Here is a 21,250-nt window from a genome sequence, read left to right as displayed (position 1 = left end):
CGATTCAGATCGTGATGCTGATCAAGAATATACCTATGTATATAGTTTATGGGGTCCTTCACTGCGTAGCAAACTTCTGACTAAAATTATAATACCTTCTGCAAGGGTATAAAAAATCGCAGCACTTCTCTAAAAATATTCGAGGATTATTCGGTTGACAGACAGACAGAAATGGCCAGCTTCACTTATGGATGACGATGATCAGAATATGATGATTTCGGGAAAATAGTTACTGTCTCAATGCACGTACCTCATCTTAAACATAAAATTAAAAAAGAACTGGTTTTATAGTTATTAACCTAATTAACTAAATAAGCCATTGTAACAACATATTATATTTTAAATATATAATTTTTTATTAATTACACGTTTCGTATATCGTATATATAGACTTCTGTTAGATTTATGTTTATGTATATATTTACATCTTAGTTAAACAACTATGCAAAGTGTAAGTGTATCTAAGCCTAAATAAATTTGTTAAATATGAAATTAGTTTCAAAAATGTAATTATTTACGCCCATATTTGCAACATAAGCAGTTGGCGCCAGACCCTCGACTTTAACCTGTATATTATCGTATTAATGTTTTTCTCAAACTTAATGTAGTGCTTCGATCTCTAAAGTATAGAAGTTTTAATCTTTCTGTATTGTAATTTTTAGCAATATTTTCAACTTTAATTAAATTTTTTTTTAAATTTAATGTCAGTTTCAAACATTTAAGCACGTGCATATATGTACAAACCCGAGAGTATAGGTATACATATACATATATATGCACCATGAGTTTTGGACAATTGATTCCTTGTTTTGGAGCCCAATATCAAGCCCGGGATAATACACAGTAAGAATTTGGTATGCATATGCTTCTATTTGTTGTATCGGTTTAAATGCTAACAATCTCTACATCTCTCTCGTTATCAAAATACGGAATACGGCAACACAGTGAATAATCGCGATATGGGAAGTTGTGGAAACAAAACAATATTTGATTTATCAACTTATCACTTTCGGAGCATAAGTCTAAAAGGTGAAGTAAGAGTTTGCTGGCAGTGTAGCATGTAAATAATAATGCAAGTGAAATAGAAAACTATTTCTACCCGATCCATCGATCCACCCGTTTTCTCTGGAGAGGGCAGATCGTGTTGAATCTTTTATTTTCACGTTCCGTTACTATCTTGTTTCTTCTTACGTATCTCGTGTGTAATGGGTTTTGTTTAGAATATTTTCAGTAAGCTGATTAGATTATCGACTTTTTGTATTTCTCGTTACACTAAAATGCATCAATTCAGTTTTCAGTTGGTATTTTGTATTCTCTGTTTGTATTTTCCGGAGAAACGATTTTACTCTCTAAGTTCTTTGTCTTCGAATTGTGTGCGTTGTCAATCCAATATACGTATAGTTTCTGACTTAAAGATATACTCGAAATCGTATCTTGAACTGGTTGTTATAATTGTATATATTTCGTAGATATCATGTTTCCATTTAGATTTATATTACTGATTGCTAGACATTGCAAATGAAATAAGACTTATGGCGTCTCCCCTTTAAATTACGCTAAGTTCAAAAAATGGCTGCGGTTTGATAACTAGTCAATCTGTATGATATTAGATCTCAATTTCGGTTTGGCAGTGAGAAAAACTAAGCTATTTACTCAAGTGAACAATTATAATAATGGTTAAAAAAAACTTAGGGTCAATATTGCGCTTAAGTCCGATAACGCCTGAAATCAAAATTCTATAACGAAAATAATAACTATGTTCAAGGTATTTGGTTTTTCCTGCTCATACTCTGCTGCTAAGGTCTCGCTTGTAGTTACATTTATTTTTATAATGCTTAAAACCTTTCAATCACCCTTTATCTGCCGCCCATCCGTTTCATCATAATTTGTTTTGCTTGAGGTAGTTTTTCAATTCAGGATTAATATCTACACGTTGAACACAAAATGCGTGTAATTGTGTGTGAGTGTCGATCAATTTCTTTAAGGTTTTCAGGCTGTTCACGGTCGTGGTCGTGGGTTCTAATTAGTTAGGTCTAGATGTTGGGGCAAAACAAGTTACAAGTTTACACATAACAGAAAACAGTGCATAAAAATAATCAAAGTCTCGAATTTTAAAGATCTACATAACGATTTTGTTTCACGATTCAGCTTTAGCTTGTATTTCTTTTGGTTATTTTCTTTATATGAATGGATCTTTCAACAAATTGTTACTTTATACCATACAATCTTGTATTTTCGTAATTCATCAGGTTGCATTATTTGTATTTCTGTTAGTCGCATTTTTTGTTTGTATTCTTATAGAGCGAGAGCTATAAATATATATTTATTAATATATGCATATTTACAGATCTTAGGCGTGCTATAATGTAATATTTGAAGGATTTAGCGAGGGTCTATCGAGGGTTTTTATTATGCTTGACCTACAGTATATTCAACACTTCACTTTGCAAATCGAACATATATAATTATATTGAAATTTTCTGCAGCAACTTATTTTTGTTACTTTACATCCTAAAGCTATTTTATAGCTTTGTTGTTTTTCCCATTGAAAAGATAACCAATCATAAACACAATGTAGAAAAGATACAAAACTGTTTTCTGCTTACTTATTTCTCAATTTTTCATATTTTCCGTTCGTTCTTAGCCAATTTCACAGCCATTTGCATCGCATGCAAATTTTGTTCAAATTCTGAATTTCTAGCTCATAAGTCTTTCACTCACATCCCAAAAGTTTTTATCTTTTCCTTAGCAAACAAAAATTAAACACATGAAATACAACGAAAAAAACCTCTAAAATAAAAAACACTTGGATTTTTTAATTTTTTTTGTTTCCATCTTTTTTTTTTTGTTGTTTTGTTTAACATATATGTATTTTATATGTTGTTTTTATTTTTTTGCTTTAATGTCACTTGCGGCAATTAGGTAAAAAGGTAAAAGTATTTCGTAGTACGAAAAAGGACTCTGCTTTAAATTACGTGTAGAACTACAAAACAAGTTATGCATTAATAGAATTATGTATATTTTTAAAAATTTAATTGAACGTGCTTGAGTGCATAATAAAAATAATCGAGCTTAAACCGATTGAAAAACCGAAAATTAAAATGACTTTGAAGAGCCCGTGTCGTCGCTGGTTTGGATTTTTCCTTTAAGGTTCCCTCCGTCCAATTGCGAATATTATGAATAAATAATTCACTGCTTTCTGTTTGTCAAAGTGCAGGCTACATTTAATTAGAATTCTTTTCTCGAAAGCTTGCGCTTGTTTGATTAGAGTTACTTTCATATATATCCATGATATCAAGCTACTTTTAATTCATCTTTACACAAATTCATCTTTATAAATTAATTTAACTTAAAAGTTTACATGTGTGGCTGTGTGTGTGTCGTATGTATGCGTTGTGTGTGTAAAATAATATTTAAACTAATATTAGTAGTAAAAGTAAAAAAATTGCACAATTCAAGTAGAAAGCTATGTAAGATGGTTTTTATCTTCACACAATAAAAGAATTTCACTTTTAACTTAACGTTTAATTTTATTAATATTTTACAGTTCTTTAATTTTATTCATTTTCAAACACAAATTGCTACTAAAATTAGAATAAATTTGATTTAAGTTAAAATAAGGCCAACAATTTTAGAAAACTTTTTAAAATATACATCTCAAGCAAAATAAAAATAATATAAATATTTCAAAATCAATTGCATAAATTTTTTTAACATAAAAATTGCCAAAGTAAACTTGCACGTTTTTGAGTTGGTTTTCATAAAATAAATTTTGATTTTGCCAAATTTGTTGAATTTTGTCGCTCCTACAAATTTTGAATTATTTATGTAAATTTTATAAATGTATATTGAAGTCTTTTGGTGTATGTGTTTAGTTGTAATTGGGTGGCTGTTATCAAAGTGATTGAAAACTATTTTTCACCTAAAAGTGCTTGTTGAATTTGAAATTAATATTTATTTATAGACTTAATACCTTTTGATGCCTTTTGGTTTTTGAGTAAGACTCCAATCACTTTAATTTCAATTTCATTTGCTAAAGTTCAATATAAAAATTTTCTTTTGAAAAAATGTTTAAAAACGATGCCAATATTAAAGGTTCTTGGTTTTTGCTTGCAAATATTTTTGGGTGGAAATTAATAGAATCTTAGAATTAAAATTCTCGTTTTTAAAAATATAGGGAGGGCGTAATAAAATATTTTTGTTTTTGCTTCTCGTAATATTTTTTGCCTTTCGTTATGAATAAAAAATATTTATAAAATCAGTCCAAGTTTTGCGTGTATTTTAGAGTTGTTTGTTTTGAATTAATTTAAATGTACTTAGTTACGGTGAATGATAGTGTTATTATCATAACGTTTACTTTCATTTAACAAATTTACTCGCTTCTCTGGAGTAAGGATTTAGAGATATAGTTAGATATTATACAGTTGCTTTCATTAAGTTTACAGTTAATATTTATTATTTTATATATTTTTAAAATATAAACAATCTTTACTCTCTTCTCTCTTCCCTCGGTACCCTCTCTACCTTCTGTTCTTCTTTTCTGATCTATTTTACATGCAGTTCGGAGGATAAAATTGAAAAACAAAATTCGAGAAGTAATCGTGGGGCAGCCGCAATTCGATTCGATTGAACCTAAAGGCCGCCCACAACAGAATTGATTCTATATTTCATGGTTTTCAATAGTTCTCTTTTCAATTTTTCTCCTTCTGTCCCGTAGCGCGTTTGTCCAATTGTAGTTGAAGCTTGTTTCAAGTAAGCTTTTGTGTAATGGTTAATAGGCTGTATTATCTGTTAAACCGTACGATTAATAGCTAAACTCTAATATTTGCAGGCTTAAGACTAAATAACTGCATTTTACGCTTGTCCATTAATTATCCACTTCCTTCCGAACTCTGCGGGACAAAGTCCGCCTTTCCCCTAGCTCTTTATCGGTTCAGCTGAGCTCCTCAATCCAGCAGAACGCCGAGGGTCTGATGGTGGCGCTGCGGCTGCGTCTGCGACTGCTATGCGGTCGTCGAGTGCTCCGACTTGACAGCCACTCCGCCGATGAGCTGCTCCTGGTGCGGGTGCAGGGACACGCCCATCAGGGCCATCGCCGTCTGGGCATTCGCATACATGCTGACATTGCCGCCGACGACGCCCACGCCCACTCCGTTGCCCATCGCCACCGCGGGGGTGGTGGAACTGGGGGGCACTGCTGACGTGATGCTGCTGGCGGAGGGGGCCCCCGTGCTGGGTCCTATGGCCCCACTGCCGCCGATGTAGTCGCTGCTCGTGCTCACCGCCGACACGGAACCGGCGCCGGACACGGAGGCGGGCACGGAAACGGGGAGGTGCTGTGGCTGCGGCTGAAGCTGCGGCTGGAGCTGCGCTTGCAGCTGAGGTTGCAGCTGAGGTTGCAGCTGAGGTGGCAGCTGCGGCTGCGTCTGCGACTGGTGTTGGGCCTCCAACTGCGTCTGAGGGAGCTGAGGTTGATGCTGGGCCGCCGCCGCCGCCGCCGAAGTGGAGGCGGACTCGGAGTCAATGCCGGCGGTAATGGCACCGCCCACCGAGGCGCGCATCCTCTCCGCGCGCTCGAGGCGCTCGTTCTCCTCCTGGGTAACTTGCAGGTGCGACTGGACCGAGGGCGGGATGGCGTGCACGTCCCAGATCTCCTCAAGGAACTTGGGCAGCTTGCGGTTCTTGAGCTTGAGCGAGAAGCACATTTCGGCGTTCTGGTTGCCCAGCGTGCGCAGCTCGGTCAAGATTGAGAGCAGCTTGGCGTAGAAGACGAGGCTCATGGAGTCGCCGCAGTGGCGGTTGAGTATATAAATGCGTAGCGTGTCGATGTAGTAGCTCTGGATCGCTTCGACTAGTTGGGCCTTCTCCAGGCCCGGCCGGTCCGAGAAGATCACAATGGCAGTGAGTAGCGCGTATTCGACGTTGTCCACCTTCATCGAGAACATTTGGCGGCAGAAATGCAGCAGGTCTTCAATGTTGTCGGCCATGCCGGCCATTTTGTACGAGTCCCGCGTGTAGGATCTGTTATTCGCAAAGAATATCGAGTCCGAGCTGTGGTCGTAGCGACGAGCCATGCGCAGCATCATAACCTCCGACGAGCAGGCCTATGGCGAAAAGAGCAGAGTTAGCTCTGCAGTCCTCCCAGGCCAATCGGTATTGCTACTTACCTTCAGTAACGTGATCTGGTCCTCCTGGGGAATCTTTGTAAACGCTGGCAGACCCTTGGCAAACTCCACAATCAGCTGGACTGTGAGTATGGTTATCTCGGTGATGTGCCGAAAGCTGACGTCCGTCTGGCTCTCGTTCTCATCGGGTTGACTCTGCAAGGAAAAAGAAGAGCTTAGACCCCGTGCGCTTGGAGCACCGCCGCAGGACCTACCATAATACGCCTGAGATCCTCTTCGGATGGCTGCTCGTAGCCATCCTGGTACCAAATTAACTTGTATATAACGGCCAACTGATTGTACGTTAATGGAGGTATATTGCGCGCTTGACACTTGGCCAAAATTTCATCAGGTAGTAGCTGTACACGAAAGACAAAGAGTGAATGTTACACAGGGATCTGACAAGGGGTCTCAAAGCCATCAACTTCATCCGGCATGACTCCAACTATCACCAATTTAGCATGAATCCTTACCGGAATAGTGGCATGCTGGGGCGCCTCGCATGTCATCAGGTCGAGAATCTCCTTCTTGACAAAGTCGTGAGCGCCGCCCGAGCCCAAACTGCCGCCGGTGCCGCCGTGCTGCGAGCTGGGGGACGTGGTCATCTTGTCCTTCTCCTTCTGGGCCTTCTTCTCGCGCCGCTTCATGGCGCACTGGTTCTCCGGCACGACGCACTCCGGCCGCATGCCCACGGCCAGGCACTTCTTCAGGCGGCACTCCTGGCACTTGCGCCGCATGTACATGTCCATCTCGCAGGCGCGCCCGAACTTGCAGCAGTACACGGCGCTCTTCGTCACGCTGCGCCGGAAGAAGCCCTTGCAGCCCTCGCAGGTGAGGGCGTTGTAGTGGTAGCCGGAGGCCCGGTCGCCGCAGACCAGGCACAGCTCCTCCTGTACCCGCGGCGCAGGACCCTTCTTGCTCTTCTTCGCATCGCAGCTCTCGTTCGCCGAGTATCCGTTCAGGCTGCTCGAGGGCGAGAGATCGTCGCGACCTGTTGGCGAGAGGGAGAGGGGAGACCGAATCTCGTTAGTATGGCTTTTCCAGCAGGCGATCCATAAAACATTAGACCCAAATAAATAAATTTTCGGTGGCGGGGTTCTATGTTCTCCGCCATTTGCATGTTTTGCAAGCTCCAAGCTCCGAATTCGATTCGAGCTCGTTTGCCTGCCAATCTGCGTCGCCGTATCCGCTAAATGGCAAACGGAGTTTGGCAGCGACCACCCCTCCAATGCCCGCGAGAAATTTAAAATTCAATTTACGTGTACGCTCAAAGTCAACGGAGTGGGGCACGAAATTATTCCCAACCAGCAAAATCGACCAAAGTATTGTTTGGACAGGGGAGTAGCGCCGTTGATACTGGAAGATTGTTCTCAAAAGTTTTAAAAGGTATATAACATTTTATTGACGGTTCTGCGGATGTCAAACTAATTCAATGGACCTGTTGTTAAGGGCTCCCTGCTCAAGATGATCCCTCCTACAATTCTGGAGATCGGTATTCAGGCAACACTTCTCGGTACTCAGTTTAAAATTTCATAATACTTTCCGTCTATAACCATCAAGACCTATTATCGATAACCGCCAAAGAAGGGACTGAGTGGGGATCTCGAACTATGAATGGCGCTGGAGACACATTTTGCAACTAGTCACGTTCGCAGCACTCCCTCAACGAGATAAAGAAATATCAAGTGCAAGTTTTCCCCACATAGCCACTGACTGTGTGGCAAGGAGCGGCAGTTAGAAGGGGTCTGAACGGGAGGGGCGGGAGTGGGCGTTGGCAGGGCACGAGTTCGTGTGGCAGTTGCAACTGCAACAGAAACTGCCACGGGAACGACAGTGACAGAAGCAGCGGCAATGGCAGTAGAAGGCAGGCCCAAGACACGTATCAGACACTTGACTAAAGTACAAGAAGCAGCAGGAATCGAAGCCAAAGCGGCTAAGACGTCACTTGGCCACAAGTGCGCCCGCCTCCTTCTCGGGCTTCAACTGCAGCCGAGTGCAACGCAGTGCATTGTCGGCTTAACACAGTTTCTCGCAACCATTCCTCTCCACTCCTCTGCCCACGGGGCGTATGGCCATAAATATTACCCATACGCCCCGTTGTCTTGGCTCCTGGCCCACGGCCACTTTCCGTCCCCTGCTGCAGTCGCCGCGTTTCAATTTCACTGCCAGCGAACGAAGGAGCGCCGAGGAGCAGTCAGAGGAGCGAATGAAATAAGCGACGGCGTCATGCAAACTTTGTCTGCTCCAGCGGCTCATGGAAAATGGAAAATGGAAAATGGGTAGACGCCAACTTGACTGCATTTTCACTCCACTCGAGCGGCGAGCCTGTGTATGTGCGCCAAAGTAGAAATGTGGAAAATTGCCGCTGCTTCGGCGGGGAAATCGGCCGGCTAAAAGTAAAAACCTGCTGCAGAAACCGGCTCCTCCAAGCAATGTCACGGTAGAAGGGGCTTGACTGCGTCCCACGGGATCGCCGCTGCAGGTCCAATGGAGCACAGCTAAGTGGGCGCCAGGCGACTGGAAAAGCTGCACCACCACCTGCCCAAACCGCGAGTTCCTTGGGCCCCGGAGAGCTGAGCGTGTGCACCACCAGCTTCATGACTGTCGGTAATTATTTCCCTACGCTGAAATGCAGCTTGCCTACAAACACCAAATTCAAACGGACCCACAGAGGGCCGCATTTCATTTTTCATCCGTGAAAAGACATTTTCCATCGCACGCAACGCCGGCAGAGGAGCGAAACGCCATCGGGTAAGAAACAAAGGCAGAACGGCAATGGATGAAAAAGTGGACGCCAAAGCGGCAACAGCGAAGCACAAAAGACACCCCGAGCCGCCCAACCGCCATCTAGCCGCCCCTTTGGAGCTGCCCACGTTCGGAGTTCATTGTGTTATTGTGCTTAGTCGCTCGGTCTCCGCTCGCCATTCCGCACTACATACCCACATAGTGCATGCCAGCGACTCCGCCGACTGGGGGCCAAGGCAGCGCCATCCGGAGGAGGAGGACGGGGCAGAAACCTACAGCAGTATACATATATGAACGTGGCCACGAAAAGCAACTGCAGCCAGAGCCCCACAAGCTCCACACTTCAGTGCTGGCAGTTCGCCCGCCAAATGAAAAAATATCGATTAAGTCGTGGTTTCGGAGTTCAGACTCCGCCGAAGGAATAAACATAATGCTAAATATCTGTGAGTTTCGAAACAAAATTAGACTTTAATTCTTCTTTAAGAGACCATTTCAGCACAGACCATTTTAGCACAGACCATTTAAGCGAAAGGTTTGCGATCCTAAATTTATGTGAGCCGTACTTTAAAAGCATATTTCATTTGGATCAGTTTACATTAATTTGTGTCAATATATACTAAAAGGTCACACATTCCTCAGTCATGACAAATTTGAAGAGTCTTAGGTCGTTTAGAAATATATTCGTTTATCTTTTTTCAGTTATAGTATTTAATAGCATTGCATAGTATAACTAGCTTAAGCTCAGCTATTAAATGCAGATGTCTAGCTTTTTTTAGGTTGCCCATCACTGGGCGCCCAGCAGCCTGCGCTCTTTTGCGTTTCGCTCGCTCTCCCGCAAACACCCTCTCTCCGTCTCGCTCACTCCGTGCCTCTCTGTCTGCTTGTGCCGTCTCCCTCGTGTTGCACGCCCTTGCTGAAAAAGCTGAAAAATGTTGATGTAGGCCTCGAAAATATGCAGTTTGCCTTTGGCATTGCCACTGTCACTGCGGGCAGCGCAGTCGGCGTCAGTCACCCCCAACCCCCTTTGCGTGTGCATGTGTATGTGTGAGCGGGAGAGCCGATTGCATGTCGCACAGGCTTCCGCAGTGGTATAGGTAAGTTTTCCCTTCTGGCTTCGTCCGCTGCATTTTGCATTCTGCATCTCATTTCGCCTCAGCTTTTCATTGCTTTTTTCGCACACACACTTTTTTGTTCTAGGCAAAGAAACGAAACTTTTTGTTACTGCTCCTGTTGTTTTTGTTGTTCACCTCTATTCTATAGCGAAAATGTCTCTTTGTATGCATTTTGCTTGAACCGGTGTGTGTGTGTACTGTGAATGCAATATTTTTAAGCGGCTTGTTTTCTGTGAATGCATAAAAAGAGGCGACGAAGAGGCAGAAAGGAGGCCTGAGCAAATAGCGCCTTCTGTGCAGAGAACAGCGAGCCAAAGTAAATAAGTTCGGAGGTGCCCCCTCCTGCAACCCCTCTCCAGTATTAGCAAGTTGAAGTCTAGTAGAGCCGAAAGCCATTGAAAAGTCTGACAAGTCGAAGTTTGCTTTAACGATTTGAAGCCCAGAAATAAAAGGCGAAGCTGAAATAATATCGATAATTTCGATTGATTCGATATCTTGCTCTTTAATCGACTCGTTCTTGTTTTAAGTGCTACAAGTAAGGTGGTTGGAAACGTAACATCTCAATATGATTTCACGGTGCCATTAATTTTTCAAATAAAGGGACGCATTACCTTGTTTAAAATAACTTTTGTTTAACTTTTTGCTTATATTATGTTTACATAAGCCCTGAATCTTTTTAACTATTGTAAAAATGCTTTAAAAGTAATTGCTTTTAAGATCAAGGATTTAAATATAAAAAGCTTTAATATTTATTTTATTACAATTTTAGTAACTTTCGTTGGAAGTTGGTTTTCATTGAACAGTCAGCAATACAAGGATCCATCTGATAAAAATGTTTGGCTTAATCTGGCCACACTTATAGTGTGTCTTTAAATTAGCCACTACCCAACTGAAATGATAAATTATGTTAATTGCAAGAAAAGATAGAAATCCTAAAAACCTAACATTTATGTTCGAAAAAAGCCAAACCTACAGTCTAAAATAAGTTGTCAACCTTTAACTATAATCAGAGATTTCAAAAACACTATGAAAATCTAAAAAGTGATAAACATTGCTAATCCCAAAATAAACCCCGCCACACATCAGTGACACATTTCTGTATATACATATCGCTCGTTTGTTTATCAACCAAATGAATTCTGAGTTTGACTACGTCGACATTGCAGGCGATTATATAAGCATGCGGGAGCCGACGACCCTAAATCAAAACAAGTTGAGCAGGCCCAACTAACCACCGAAACTGCAGAGTTCCCCCACGGGGATGGTTGTTTCAGGTGGTTGGGGGGTTGGGCCGGGTGGCTCCACCTTGGCTTTGGCCGTAGCTAGGATGATTTGTGATGGCCAGCCAGCCGAGTAGCTAGGGCCAAAATCAACCTAGTCCGCCTTCTGGGAGGGTTTTGGGGACTGTTCGAGCAGGGAACTCGTAGAACCGGAGTTGAAAAACTGTACCACATAGAGCGCATGTCCGATGCACTGTCTGCAGTTCTCTTTTTCCATCTCTTTCTCTCCCGCTCGCAATGCCCCATCTCTTTCTTTGTTTGGGGTTGCACACGTTTTTTTGTTTCAGGGGGTTCTCTAGTGCAAGGCTGCAATTTATTTTGCACGAGTTTGTCAGTTGTTAGGCACGTTTCACCACCCCCAAAACCCGAGCGCTCCCTACGCCTTCTCTGTGCTGGGATTATATGGTTGAAAAATTGATTTTTTCAGTTCGTTGGCATGTTGCCGCCTAGCCATGTACTTTCTTGTTTCTGACCAGGGGCAGGGACACGGACACGGACACGAACACGGACTCGGATCTGGATCCGGATCCGGAAGGGGTGGGGAGGGGAGGGAAGGGGGTGCACTGTGTGCAATAGGTGACTGAAAAATGATTTTTAACCTACTTTGAGCCCAGGTCGACATTTAGACGAGGGTCGTCGCATGACCTTTCGTGTGTTTCGGAACGCATTATATGGCTGCTTTTCCGCTTCTTCTTGCCTCAAATGCTTTGTTGCCGTTGCGCCATTCTAGAAAGAGCCACTGATTTTCATTTAGAGAACACTAGAAGGTGACGCAATCTTAGCTTCCACCATTTATAACTCCAAAATGGCTGTCTAAGCAAGTAGTGGAGAAAATAACACGACTTTAGTTTCCGTTGGAATGTTCTTACCAATACTTGAATACAACATTTTGCTGAGATGGTGTTACTACTTACTTATCTCAGTTTGTGGGAAAATAATCGGATTGAAAACTATTCATAGATTATTATTCATTGAGGTTTTTTCAAAAATACACATGATATTGCATTAGGTTCTAGCTCCGATAAATGTACTTTTATATCTGAGCATTCTGACGCCGTTAATGACTTCGCCCTATACTATCCGTTAAACCAGCTCTCCCGCTCTGCCGCTTGACGCTTTATATACATCAAAGCCGCAGTGTTATATGCCACTTTTGCCCCACTGCAAGCCGCCCCTTTTTCGTCCCCGTTCGTAATGATATAGCATTTGTATGCAGCACATACATACACAGCCAGAAAGTCTCATGTAGACTTGCATCAGTGTGCGGGACACAGGATTTGTTTACAATTGCTTTTTATAGCCAACATATGTTCGCCATGCTCATGTGCGATGCTTTATTTACGCGACTGTTCCTGCCGCCATCGCTTGCCAACACTGGCCAACTGCAATCCCAAACAGATATTAAAGTATATGGGATTGGCGTGTGGGGGGGTGGGGCTGTTACACTTATGGGCAAAAGGAAAGCAGCCAGCCCGCCGAACAATGGAGCTCGAAACAAATGGCAATGGAGTGAAGCCATTAGGAACACAAAGCAAAAGCAAGCTAGGAAAAAATAAAAAATACTGTAGGAACAAGAGTTGAAATAGATGGGCAAAAACTGAAGAAGTTTCAGGGTATTTAACAAAAGCGTCACATTCAGACGCGTCGCGACTGTTTTGTTGTTTTTTTCTGGGGAGACCCTCAGAAATGTGCTCAGGCATATATTAACCCTTATTTAAAAAGATACTGAAACTAGACAATGGCGCAAGAGCGGGAACCTATATTGTACTTGTATTGAAAGTATATACATTATTATTTATATTTACTACAAATATACTTTTTAACTAATTTCTTTACTTTCTTAAATTCTTATTCGAATAAAAAACGCAATGCTCCGTAAAAAACGTTTGTTTCTTTAGGGCTCAGATAGTCAGGTAGGTCAGTGAGCACTGTACAGCTTCCCCCAAAGTCAGCCATATTCCTATTTGCTTCTTCTGCTCCACGTTATCACTTTAAGCCACCTCCCCTGCCAAACACACCCCACTCGCTCCAACGTGATTAATGCGAGCAGTGAAGCGTTCTCCTCAACTGCCATGCAAAATCAGGCACACAAGTGCAGTTGGTGGGTTTGCGGCAGCCGCTATTGGAGTTCCAGCGAACGGAAGTTTTTAATTAAATGTGAAAAAATAAAAGCGAAATAACGAAATGAAACGCTGAGCACGGTACGCCACGGTACGGCACAGAACCTTAACCATAGCCATAGTTGAGCTTCAATTCGACCTTGTTGCGGTAGGTAAAAGTCGAGTTCGACTTTGTCCCGCTCTCGGCTTCCCACCTAGCCGCCCTCGTCTGGCATTTCATTTAATGGTTATTGTTATTACATTATCAACATGTTGTTATGCAGCACCCGAGCATCCCAGCTGCCCAGCTGCCCAGCATCTCTTCTCCCACTCACCCGCCAGAGATTTGTGCGGCTTTGTCGTCGCCTCGGTGGCAGACTTATTAAATATCAGCCACATTGTTGCTGGTCAGTGATTTTATTGCGCGACACGGACAACAACAGACGTTGTTCTGGCTCTTGAGCAACGAACGAGGTTCTACACACAATGAGCAAGTACCAGTTCTTGTTGCTCTGTCTGTCTTTTATTATCACAACCGTCTGACGAGCGTGGGCTAGTCTTCGTCCTTGAAGTCATTTACGTCTCGCACAGAGGGGCGGATTGAAGGCAGTGGGCAGGGGGCAGGGGGTCGACAGGGCGTCGGATAATGCATTCAATGCGAGCCGCATTAATGGAAATGCCAAGTGAAACGGGGAGGCAGTCGAAGGGAAACAGAAAAAGGGAGAAGCTCTTTCCGCAGGGTTTTTCCAATAGTTTTCCAACATAAATTTATAGGAGAATTTATAGCGTTAATTGCAATGTTAACAGTTAAAAAGTTAACATTTCAAAACAAATATTCTTGATACTACTACTGCCACTACTATTACTTCCCAAAATTACAAGATATTGATAGGTAGCAACTTTGTAGTTTTTTTTAATAGTGCCAACTCAGGACATTCAAATTATTTGGCATTGTAATGCACCAACAGAAAGCCAAAATGTAATAGCAGGTAGCTCGGAAAGCAGACAATTGCAATAACTTATTCCGACCAAAAGAGTCGACCATTTAATGCTTGACTTGGCAGGTAAAACATTTTCGCGCTGAATGTTGCCGGCGGCCGCCCACTGTGCGTATACGCGATTTCTCTGGCACTTGACATTGTGGGAAATTCTTTTGTGGAGTGCAGCCAAAACATATTTCGCATGAGCGTTCGTCTACAGCGTATTACATTACGACGTCGCCTTTGGATGTAAAACGAACCGAAAAACCCTCTCGAGTGGAAGAGGGGGATGGTGGCGGTGGAAGGGGTGAGGGGTGAGGCGTTCGCTCGATATTACAAAACTCACTTCCAGGAATTTTAAATTCATGATTCCCGATTAATAACTCCACTTGTGGTTTGTGCAGTGGTAAGCAAAATTAAATGAAAGCCGAGTACAAATACTTCGATCGCTCGGGGGCTAAATGGTAAACGACCTGAAGGTGATTTTTAATGTCTCTTTAACACCACAACTTCATAATAAACATTTAAATTATACCAAAGGTAAATAAAATTGGAAATAAGAAATTCTAAACATTCAAAATGAGCTTGGTTCTGACTGTTGGAAATTGAAATGATGTACCTAATTATTTACTTCTACTGAGTCAATAATATTCAGGGATATATCATTAAAGTATGATACTAGACCGAAATAATGCAGAATCTAAAGCGGGTAGACTCTGTATATAGCATCATTCTCCGCTTATGAATCTCCATATTTGCGTTTTTTTAATAATCCAAAACAGCCCCCACTTGCCACCTTTTTTATTGCGAACTTTTTTCGTGGATATATTTTTTTGTGAGCAGCCAAATTGTCTGGTTCAGACCACCGATTTCAGTTTTGTGCCAATTGTTGAGCATACTTGTTTGCTGGTGTTTTTTATCGGAAACAATTTATTAATTTTATTTTTGGCGTTGCTATGACAAAATGTGTGTCAAGGGGCAACTTGTCACTCATAGGATTTCTGCCTGCCTGTCAAATGTTTTTGCTCTCGAAAAGAAATTGCGCAAAGGCAGCTGCGAATGCCTATTTTCGAGTGTGTGCGATGTGGGAGTCGATGGCCAAAGATAAGTTCATATACGTATAGGTGCGCAGATACCACTTACTAGATACCAGTGCTCAACGCAAGGCACAGACTCAAAACAAAACCAGCCCACCGTGTGGGCCTTACCTGGCCGCGAAAGGGAAAATTTGATTTGCCATTTTCAGAGCGGCGGTTGTCATGTGTCATTACCTGCAAAGAAGCAGAAACAGAGATGCAAATGAGCAGGCGTTTCGTACAGCACATGGTTAGGTGGTTATGGTGGGTCGACCTAGCACATGCAGCTCCTATTACATTTCCGCGGCAGCGAGAAGCAGAAAAAACAAGCTGAACTTCACAGCCCGGCTCACTTCCGCTGGCCACTTTGATTACAGGCAAGAGCCGGAGCCCAAGCCAAGCGATTTTCTTGGCCCGGTAAATAAAACCGGACGCCAAGGCAAAACATCGCGAGCGAGCATCTAGAACCGAGCGAGAACTCTGAAATCGCTGAAATCGCCGTCAGCTCGAGTGTTTCTCCTACTAATTATAAGCATGCGATCATCACAGGCGGCACAGGCATCATCATCATTATTATCATCATCGCAGTAGCAAAAAGCGAAACGAACCCCAAGCCCAATAGGAAGATGGGCTAGCAGACTTTGGATTGCCCTGGGAGGCAGTTTCTTTGGAAGCTATCAAGGGACCGGGAGAGTTGGCCAAATGGTTGGCAGTTTGTCAAATGTTACAGAACAGCTTCGGAGCACTGTGTAATTGCTCGAAAGTATTACTAAACGAGTTCCGCCGAGGGTTGGATAATACCATCTTGAATGTATGTAAGAGTACTAAAATGCTTTATAAGATGACTGTATCGCCACTCCAGATTATGTACCGCTTACAGATCGCAGTCAAGTTCGGCTTGATCTTTATGGTCAGTTGTCATTACAGGGGACTTGCCCACCACCTGGCGGCAATTAAATAAAGCCCAATTAAACCCGCGGATTGAAAATGAAATACGAAAAATAGAAGAGATAAAAACACGGAGAGCGATGCAAACAATTGCGAATAATTCAGCATTAAATCCATAAAATGCATAGAAATGAAAACCCAGAGAAGGAAAACTGCAAGCAGTGGCAGCAAAGCAAAAGTGGCCGTGGCAGGCTTTTCGCATGGACCGGCTAAAATGGAAACCACTTTCAGACAGCGGCGGCAGCCCGCAACTAGTTTTAGAGTCTAAGTAGGTTTGGCAAGTGCAACGAGTGCACTGGGCAAGCGGAGCGCGCTGCGATCGCAATCTCCATCTCGGCCCGCGTATCTTGCAGATACAGGCCGCAGCAGCAGCAGCAGGCTGCACCGCCGCTTTCTAAACACAGCACAACTCCAGACTCACATGATCTGGTCGGGCCCGAGATCTGGTTGGTCTGCTTTGGGGTCCGCTCCGGTCTGGTCTGGTCTTGTCTTGGCAGGTCTACGTGCTTTCGTTTCGTTTCGTTTCAGTTCGTATTGTATGGTATTGTATCGTATCGTATCGTATCGTATCGCATCGCTTCAAACGCTCGTTTGTGCCACAACATGGCCTTGAATTTTTAATCAAGTTTCGCGCTAGTCCCGAGCTCCATGTCCGGACTTGAAAGAGAGCCCAAAGGCATCAGCTTGGCCCCCCTTCGCTTCAAATTGCCTCGTCATGTTGGCTAAGTTCGTCTTAGACTCTGTGAGTGTGCGTTTTAGGCGCTAAGATCGAAACAAGTTCTATTGAACTTGGCTTGGCTTTGCTCTTCAAAAGCGCAAATCAGAAACAAACAAAAACATTGCCTCGCTTTTTGGGATTTCGGTCTTTATTTTCTGCAAAATGATTAATGAAATATCTCAGTTTTTTCTTTTTTTGGCAACGCCAACCGTGCAGCATATACTCGTATGTACGTACATATGTGCATGACATATTCAAAGTAAAAATTATTATTTTGCCCGCCGAACTAAAACAGCAACAAAAACTGCCCGCTGTGCACGAAGGATGGACAGAAATGCAAAAAAAGGGAAATTCAAAAATATGAAACCAAAAGCTATAAATTCAATAACACCGAACGCGCCTATACACTCCCAAACATTTTTCGGGAATTTACTCTAGGATCATTCAAATAAGAGTTACATGAAAATTACTAAAGATAGATTTTAAAATATAAAATAAATTTTAGCTTAATTTTAATCACTTTGGATTATCCAGTTACAAACTTTTATGTAAGTTAATAGAGTCTTTCCTTGTCTTCAGTGAGAGTTTAAATAAAAAAGCAAATTAAAATAAACCACCGAGAAAACGAAAGAATAAATGTAAAGAAAAAAATATTTTGGTCTCTGCTGCTTGTGTAGAATTTCAATTCTCCTTGCGTATTTATTTTTTCGCGCGTTTTTTTGTTTTGCTTGCAAATCGAATTTCTACGCCAGAAAGTTGCAAAAATGTGTAATTGAGGTAAAGATATGCACAAATATATATGGAGTTTAGGGAACTGTACGCTAAAATATATTTAGGAAAAGGTTTTAATGAACATTTTTTGGAGGGGAATCCTATTTCCTGTTGAAACGATTTTTGATCGTGTATGGAAATGTTTTTTAAAAAAAGGCAAACTTTGTCACTCTTTGCTCAAACAACCGACCAATTTCCTCCACTCTTGGTGCCTTTTGTCTTCTCCTTCTGTGTGTGCACATTTTAATGACTTTGACTTTGCATTCGGGGTACAAACTCAGAGTTCTCTATATGTTGTATGTGTTTGCATACTCAGATTGGACAGATCGGGGAAAGAGGACCGGGTCCAATAAATGCTAAATGAGCCTCAGTTTTGATTTATTGGTCCATGCATATTTTTGCATTCACTCCATTCGTTTCATTTCCACTTTAAAATCTTTGCGACAACTTCTTTACTTGAGATTGGGTCAAAGTTTCCGAAGTACCGCTTCTACCTAAACGAATCATTTGCATTTTTGGCAAAAGTTCTGCTGGCCAAAATGATTCAATTTCAGCGTCGAATGAAAATGCATTTCGAGTCCCCCTTTTCACAACCAAACCCATCTCAAAAATGCTTTTCTTGTTAAAAATTGCTTAATGTCAGGGTCTTCGTTTTTTGGGTGTGATCACAAGCTTTAAAATGTAAGCGATTCGGCTCTGTCTGTTTGTCTCCCCAGAGTGTGTTGGGCTTTAAAAGTCAACCGAATGCAAAGTCCATATCCACATCCTTTCCGATTACTCTCCTCCAACCTCTGGCCCCTTCGATGTCACATTTTACATGTGTTGTCGACTTTTAACTCGCTTCGCTTGCCTCTTTCATTTGCTTTTCGGTATTTCATGTTAAGATTTTAGGAAGGGGGTTTTATTCGTCATGAGTTGCATGGAATTCGGCCATTATTTAGCCAAGGATGTCACACCCAAAGTATGCGTTACTAATTAATCAACTGTGCAGGAATTAAGAAATTGGAAACACAATTGACCACTTATTTTAGCATCTATTGTTATACAAAAATTATAGTTTGTGCGAAGCGGTCTTTGAATAGATTAAAAATTGCATTCAATCAGCTTGCGGAATTTTGTCACCGGCTTTTAATTTTGATGTACATTTTTTGTGAGGTACCTTGTCAGCCTTTATTGTGGGCCTAGGTTTGTCGGTAGACAAACAAGCTTTTTGATTTAAAAAGGATAATAATAGAATAGGTTCACTCCACATTTTGCTTGGCAAACCAAGCCTGGTTCCAAGCATTTTCCCGTTGCGTGAGTTATTAAATTTCGTTTCATTAATATTTTTCTCCTTTCCTGCTGGCGACGCCCAGTAAGCATGCGTAATATGCGAGGATGAGTAATTGAGCGATCCACTTTGACATTGAGTTGCGTGAGCCCGAGCGTGGCCTGATAAATGAACACTCTCTATGCCCGAAAGCCAATTATTAGTCAGATGCAGATAAGGCAGGCCAGCAGTCCAGCAGGCCGTGGAAAATTGCAAGCAAATGTTTTGCATTCGTCCGCAGTTGTTGCGTTCTTTTGTCCGGCATTCGCTGCTGCTGCCAATTAAATGTTCAAATTCGATAAAAATCGCAAGAGCTCAAAAAAAAGGATCAAAGCGTTTGCAAACTACTTAAAATATAAATAAATGGCCGAGAGCCAGGACCGGCAGTCTTAGCCTTAGCCGTCTCGGCCCGAGTAGAAGTAGAAGAGCGGAGCGAGGCAGATGCCACAATGGAACCGCAACAGCTGCCAATTCGAGGACGGGCAGCACTGGAGGGCCAGAAACGACAGAAGACCTCGGCGAGGACGACAGCAATTGGAATCTAATTTAAAATTAGTGCTTAAAGGATTGAAATAAATTTGGTCGAGCGACGGCTGCCGCATTCGGCCGTTTCTGCCCTTTTGGCCGACAGCAAAAAGCAACAGCAGCAAACTCATTGAAAATGCGTCTTTGAGCTCCGGTTCCGGTTGACGGCAGGTGGCTTGATCTTGATCGGCAATTGGAAGGAGTTCTCCACAAGAAGAGATATCAGCCACAGAATAGTTTATGCCACTAAAAAGGATCCGTTTTGGGTAAGATATATCGGAATCCTATCCTCTTTATACAATAAGTTTGATAAAAGCCCGTCAAATGTTGCAACTTATTTGAGGAAGTTGTGTGCACATACATATTGTATGTTTGTTACTATTACTATATGATATTAGCTGCTACCATTTAAGGTTTATTAGGGTTATTAAGGTTTCTGTTCAGTTAAAGGCTTATTTGTTTCCATTGCCAATGCCATCGTTGCTTTTCAGCTCTCTCTCTCTGCCAGCCTACGGAAGTCGGTTATAAGTATAATCCAAACTTTATGGGTTGGAGTCATGGAATGTGGCAAAGACAATTGGATAATTTGTTTACGGGTGCAGAGGGCTGTGAGTTTTGTTGCCCACGCAAAGAAAAGATTTGTTCGATTTGGCGAAACCTCAAATGTGGAGTAAATACCGTTAGTTGCCTACACATATCCAGCTGGTGGGTTGCTAATTGATTTGCCACCTGCGTTAAATCTTTCTGTGACATATTTTTTCCATAAATAACTTTTTTTTGCTTTTTATTGTTTTAAACAAGTTTTGCTGTCCACAGAACTTTTTGTTTATTTACGAAATGGGGTTATAAAATTTTCCTATTGACTTTATCCAAATCAAAAGACTTAGAAAACAAACTGAAGGCCTGGACAAAATGGAAAACGGAAAGAACCTGATACACATTTTCATGGACACAATATTCCCAAAATACTGGTGTATAAAGAGTACCGGGTATATAAACACATAGAAAGCTACACTCCGCAAAAGGGAATGGAAAAAATGGTTAAAAAATTTAATAAATCACTTTTGATTGCGGCATTGTTATTTTAACAGAAAAAAAAAAGACAAACACACTCCAAAAATTATAATTTGGTTAGACAAAGGGAGAAAAACAGAACAAAAGCTCAGCTCACACATGGCTTAAAATCAACAAAAAGAGTGAAAAAGGGGAAGTCTAAATGAGGAGCAGGGGAATATAATTCTAAGGTAAACAGAAAATAAAATTTCGCTTTGACATTGAATGGGAGTGATAATGATCGACATCATAATCATTTCGACCACGTAATTACAAATGAAAATAGTTAACAAAACTTTGGAAGGGATTTAAAGCCATAAGAATAGTCAAGAGTAAAAATAAGAAACAGCACAACAGCAATAGCAAGTAGCAAATAGCAAATAGAAATCGCGTGTGCGCTGACGCAGCAGAAAGAACCAAAAACGTGGAAACGAATTTTACTATTCCGAATCTACCGCCCCCCAGCACCC

At 42.0% G+C, this 21,250-nt stretch overlaps 1 protein-coding gene across 5 annotated transcripts in view; it reads right to left on the bottom strand.

The window, feature by feature from the left end:
* Window positions 1-3,200: 3,200 nt before the first annotated feature.
* The window catches only part of LOC108089654 (ecdysone receptor), a 91,083-nt gene continuing 73,033 nt past the window's right edge, over window positions 3,201-21,250 (bottom strand). For all 5 annotated transcript variants that reach the window (XM_017188025.1, XM_017188024.2, XM_017188023.2 and 2 more), the window contains 4 exons: window positions 6,638-7,155; window positions 6,380-6,523; window positions 6,168-6,320; window positions 3,201-6,104 (listed from right to left, as the gene is read on the bottom strand). In XM_017188025.1, the coding sequence (XP_017043514.1) occupies window positions 5,004-6,104; window positions 6,168-6,320; window positions 6,380-6,523; window positions 6,638-7,155 (1,916 nt within the window). In that variant the 3' untranslated portion in view covers window positions 3,201-5,003. The remainder of the gene's footprint in view (window positions 6,105-6,167; window positions 6,321-6,379; window positions 6,524-6,637; window positions 7,156-21,250) is intronic.

The sequence above is a fragment of the Drosophila ficusphila genome, unplaced genomic scaffold, assembly GCF_018152265.1.
Source record: "Drosophila ficusphila isolate 14025-0441.05 unplaced genomic scaffold, ASM1815226v1 contig_414, whole genome shotgun sequence".
Taxonomy (NCBI): Eukaryota; Metazoa; Arthropoda; class Insecta; order Diptera; family Drosophilidae; genus Drosophila; species Drosophila ficusphila.
Note: the sequence above shows the minus strand (reverse complement) of the source record. Positions and strands in the feature narration are given on the sequence as shown.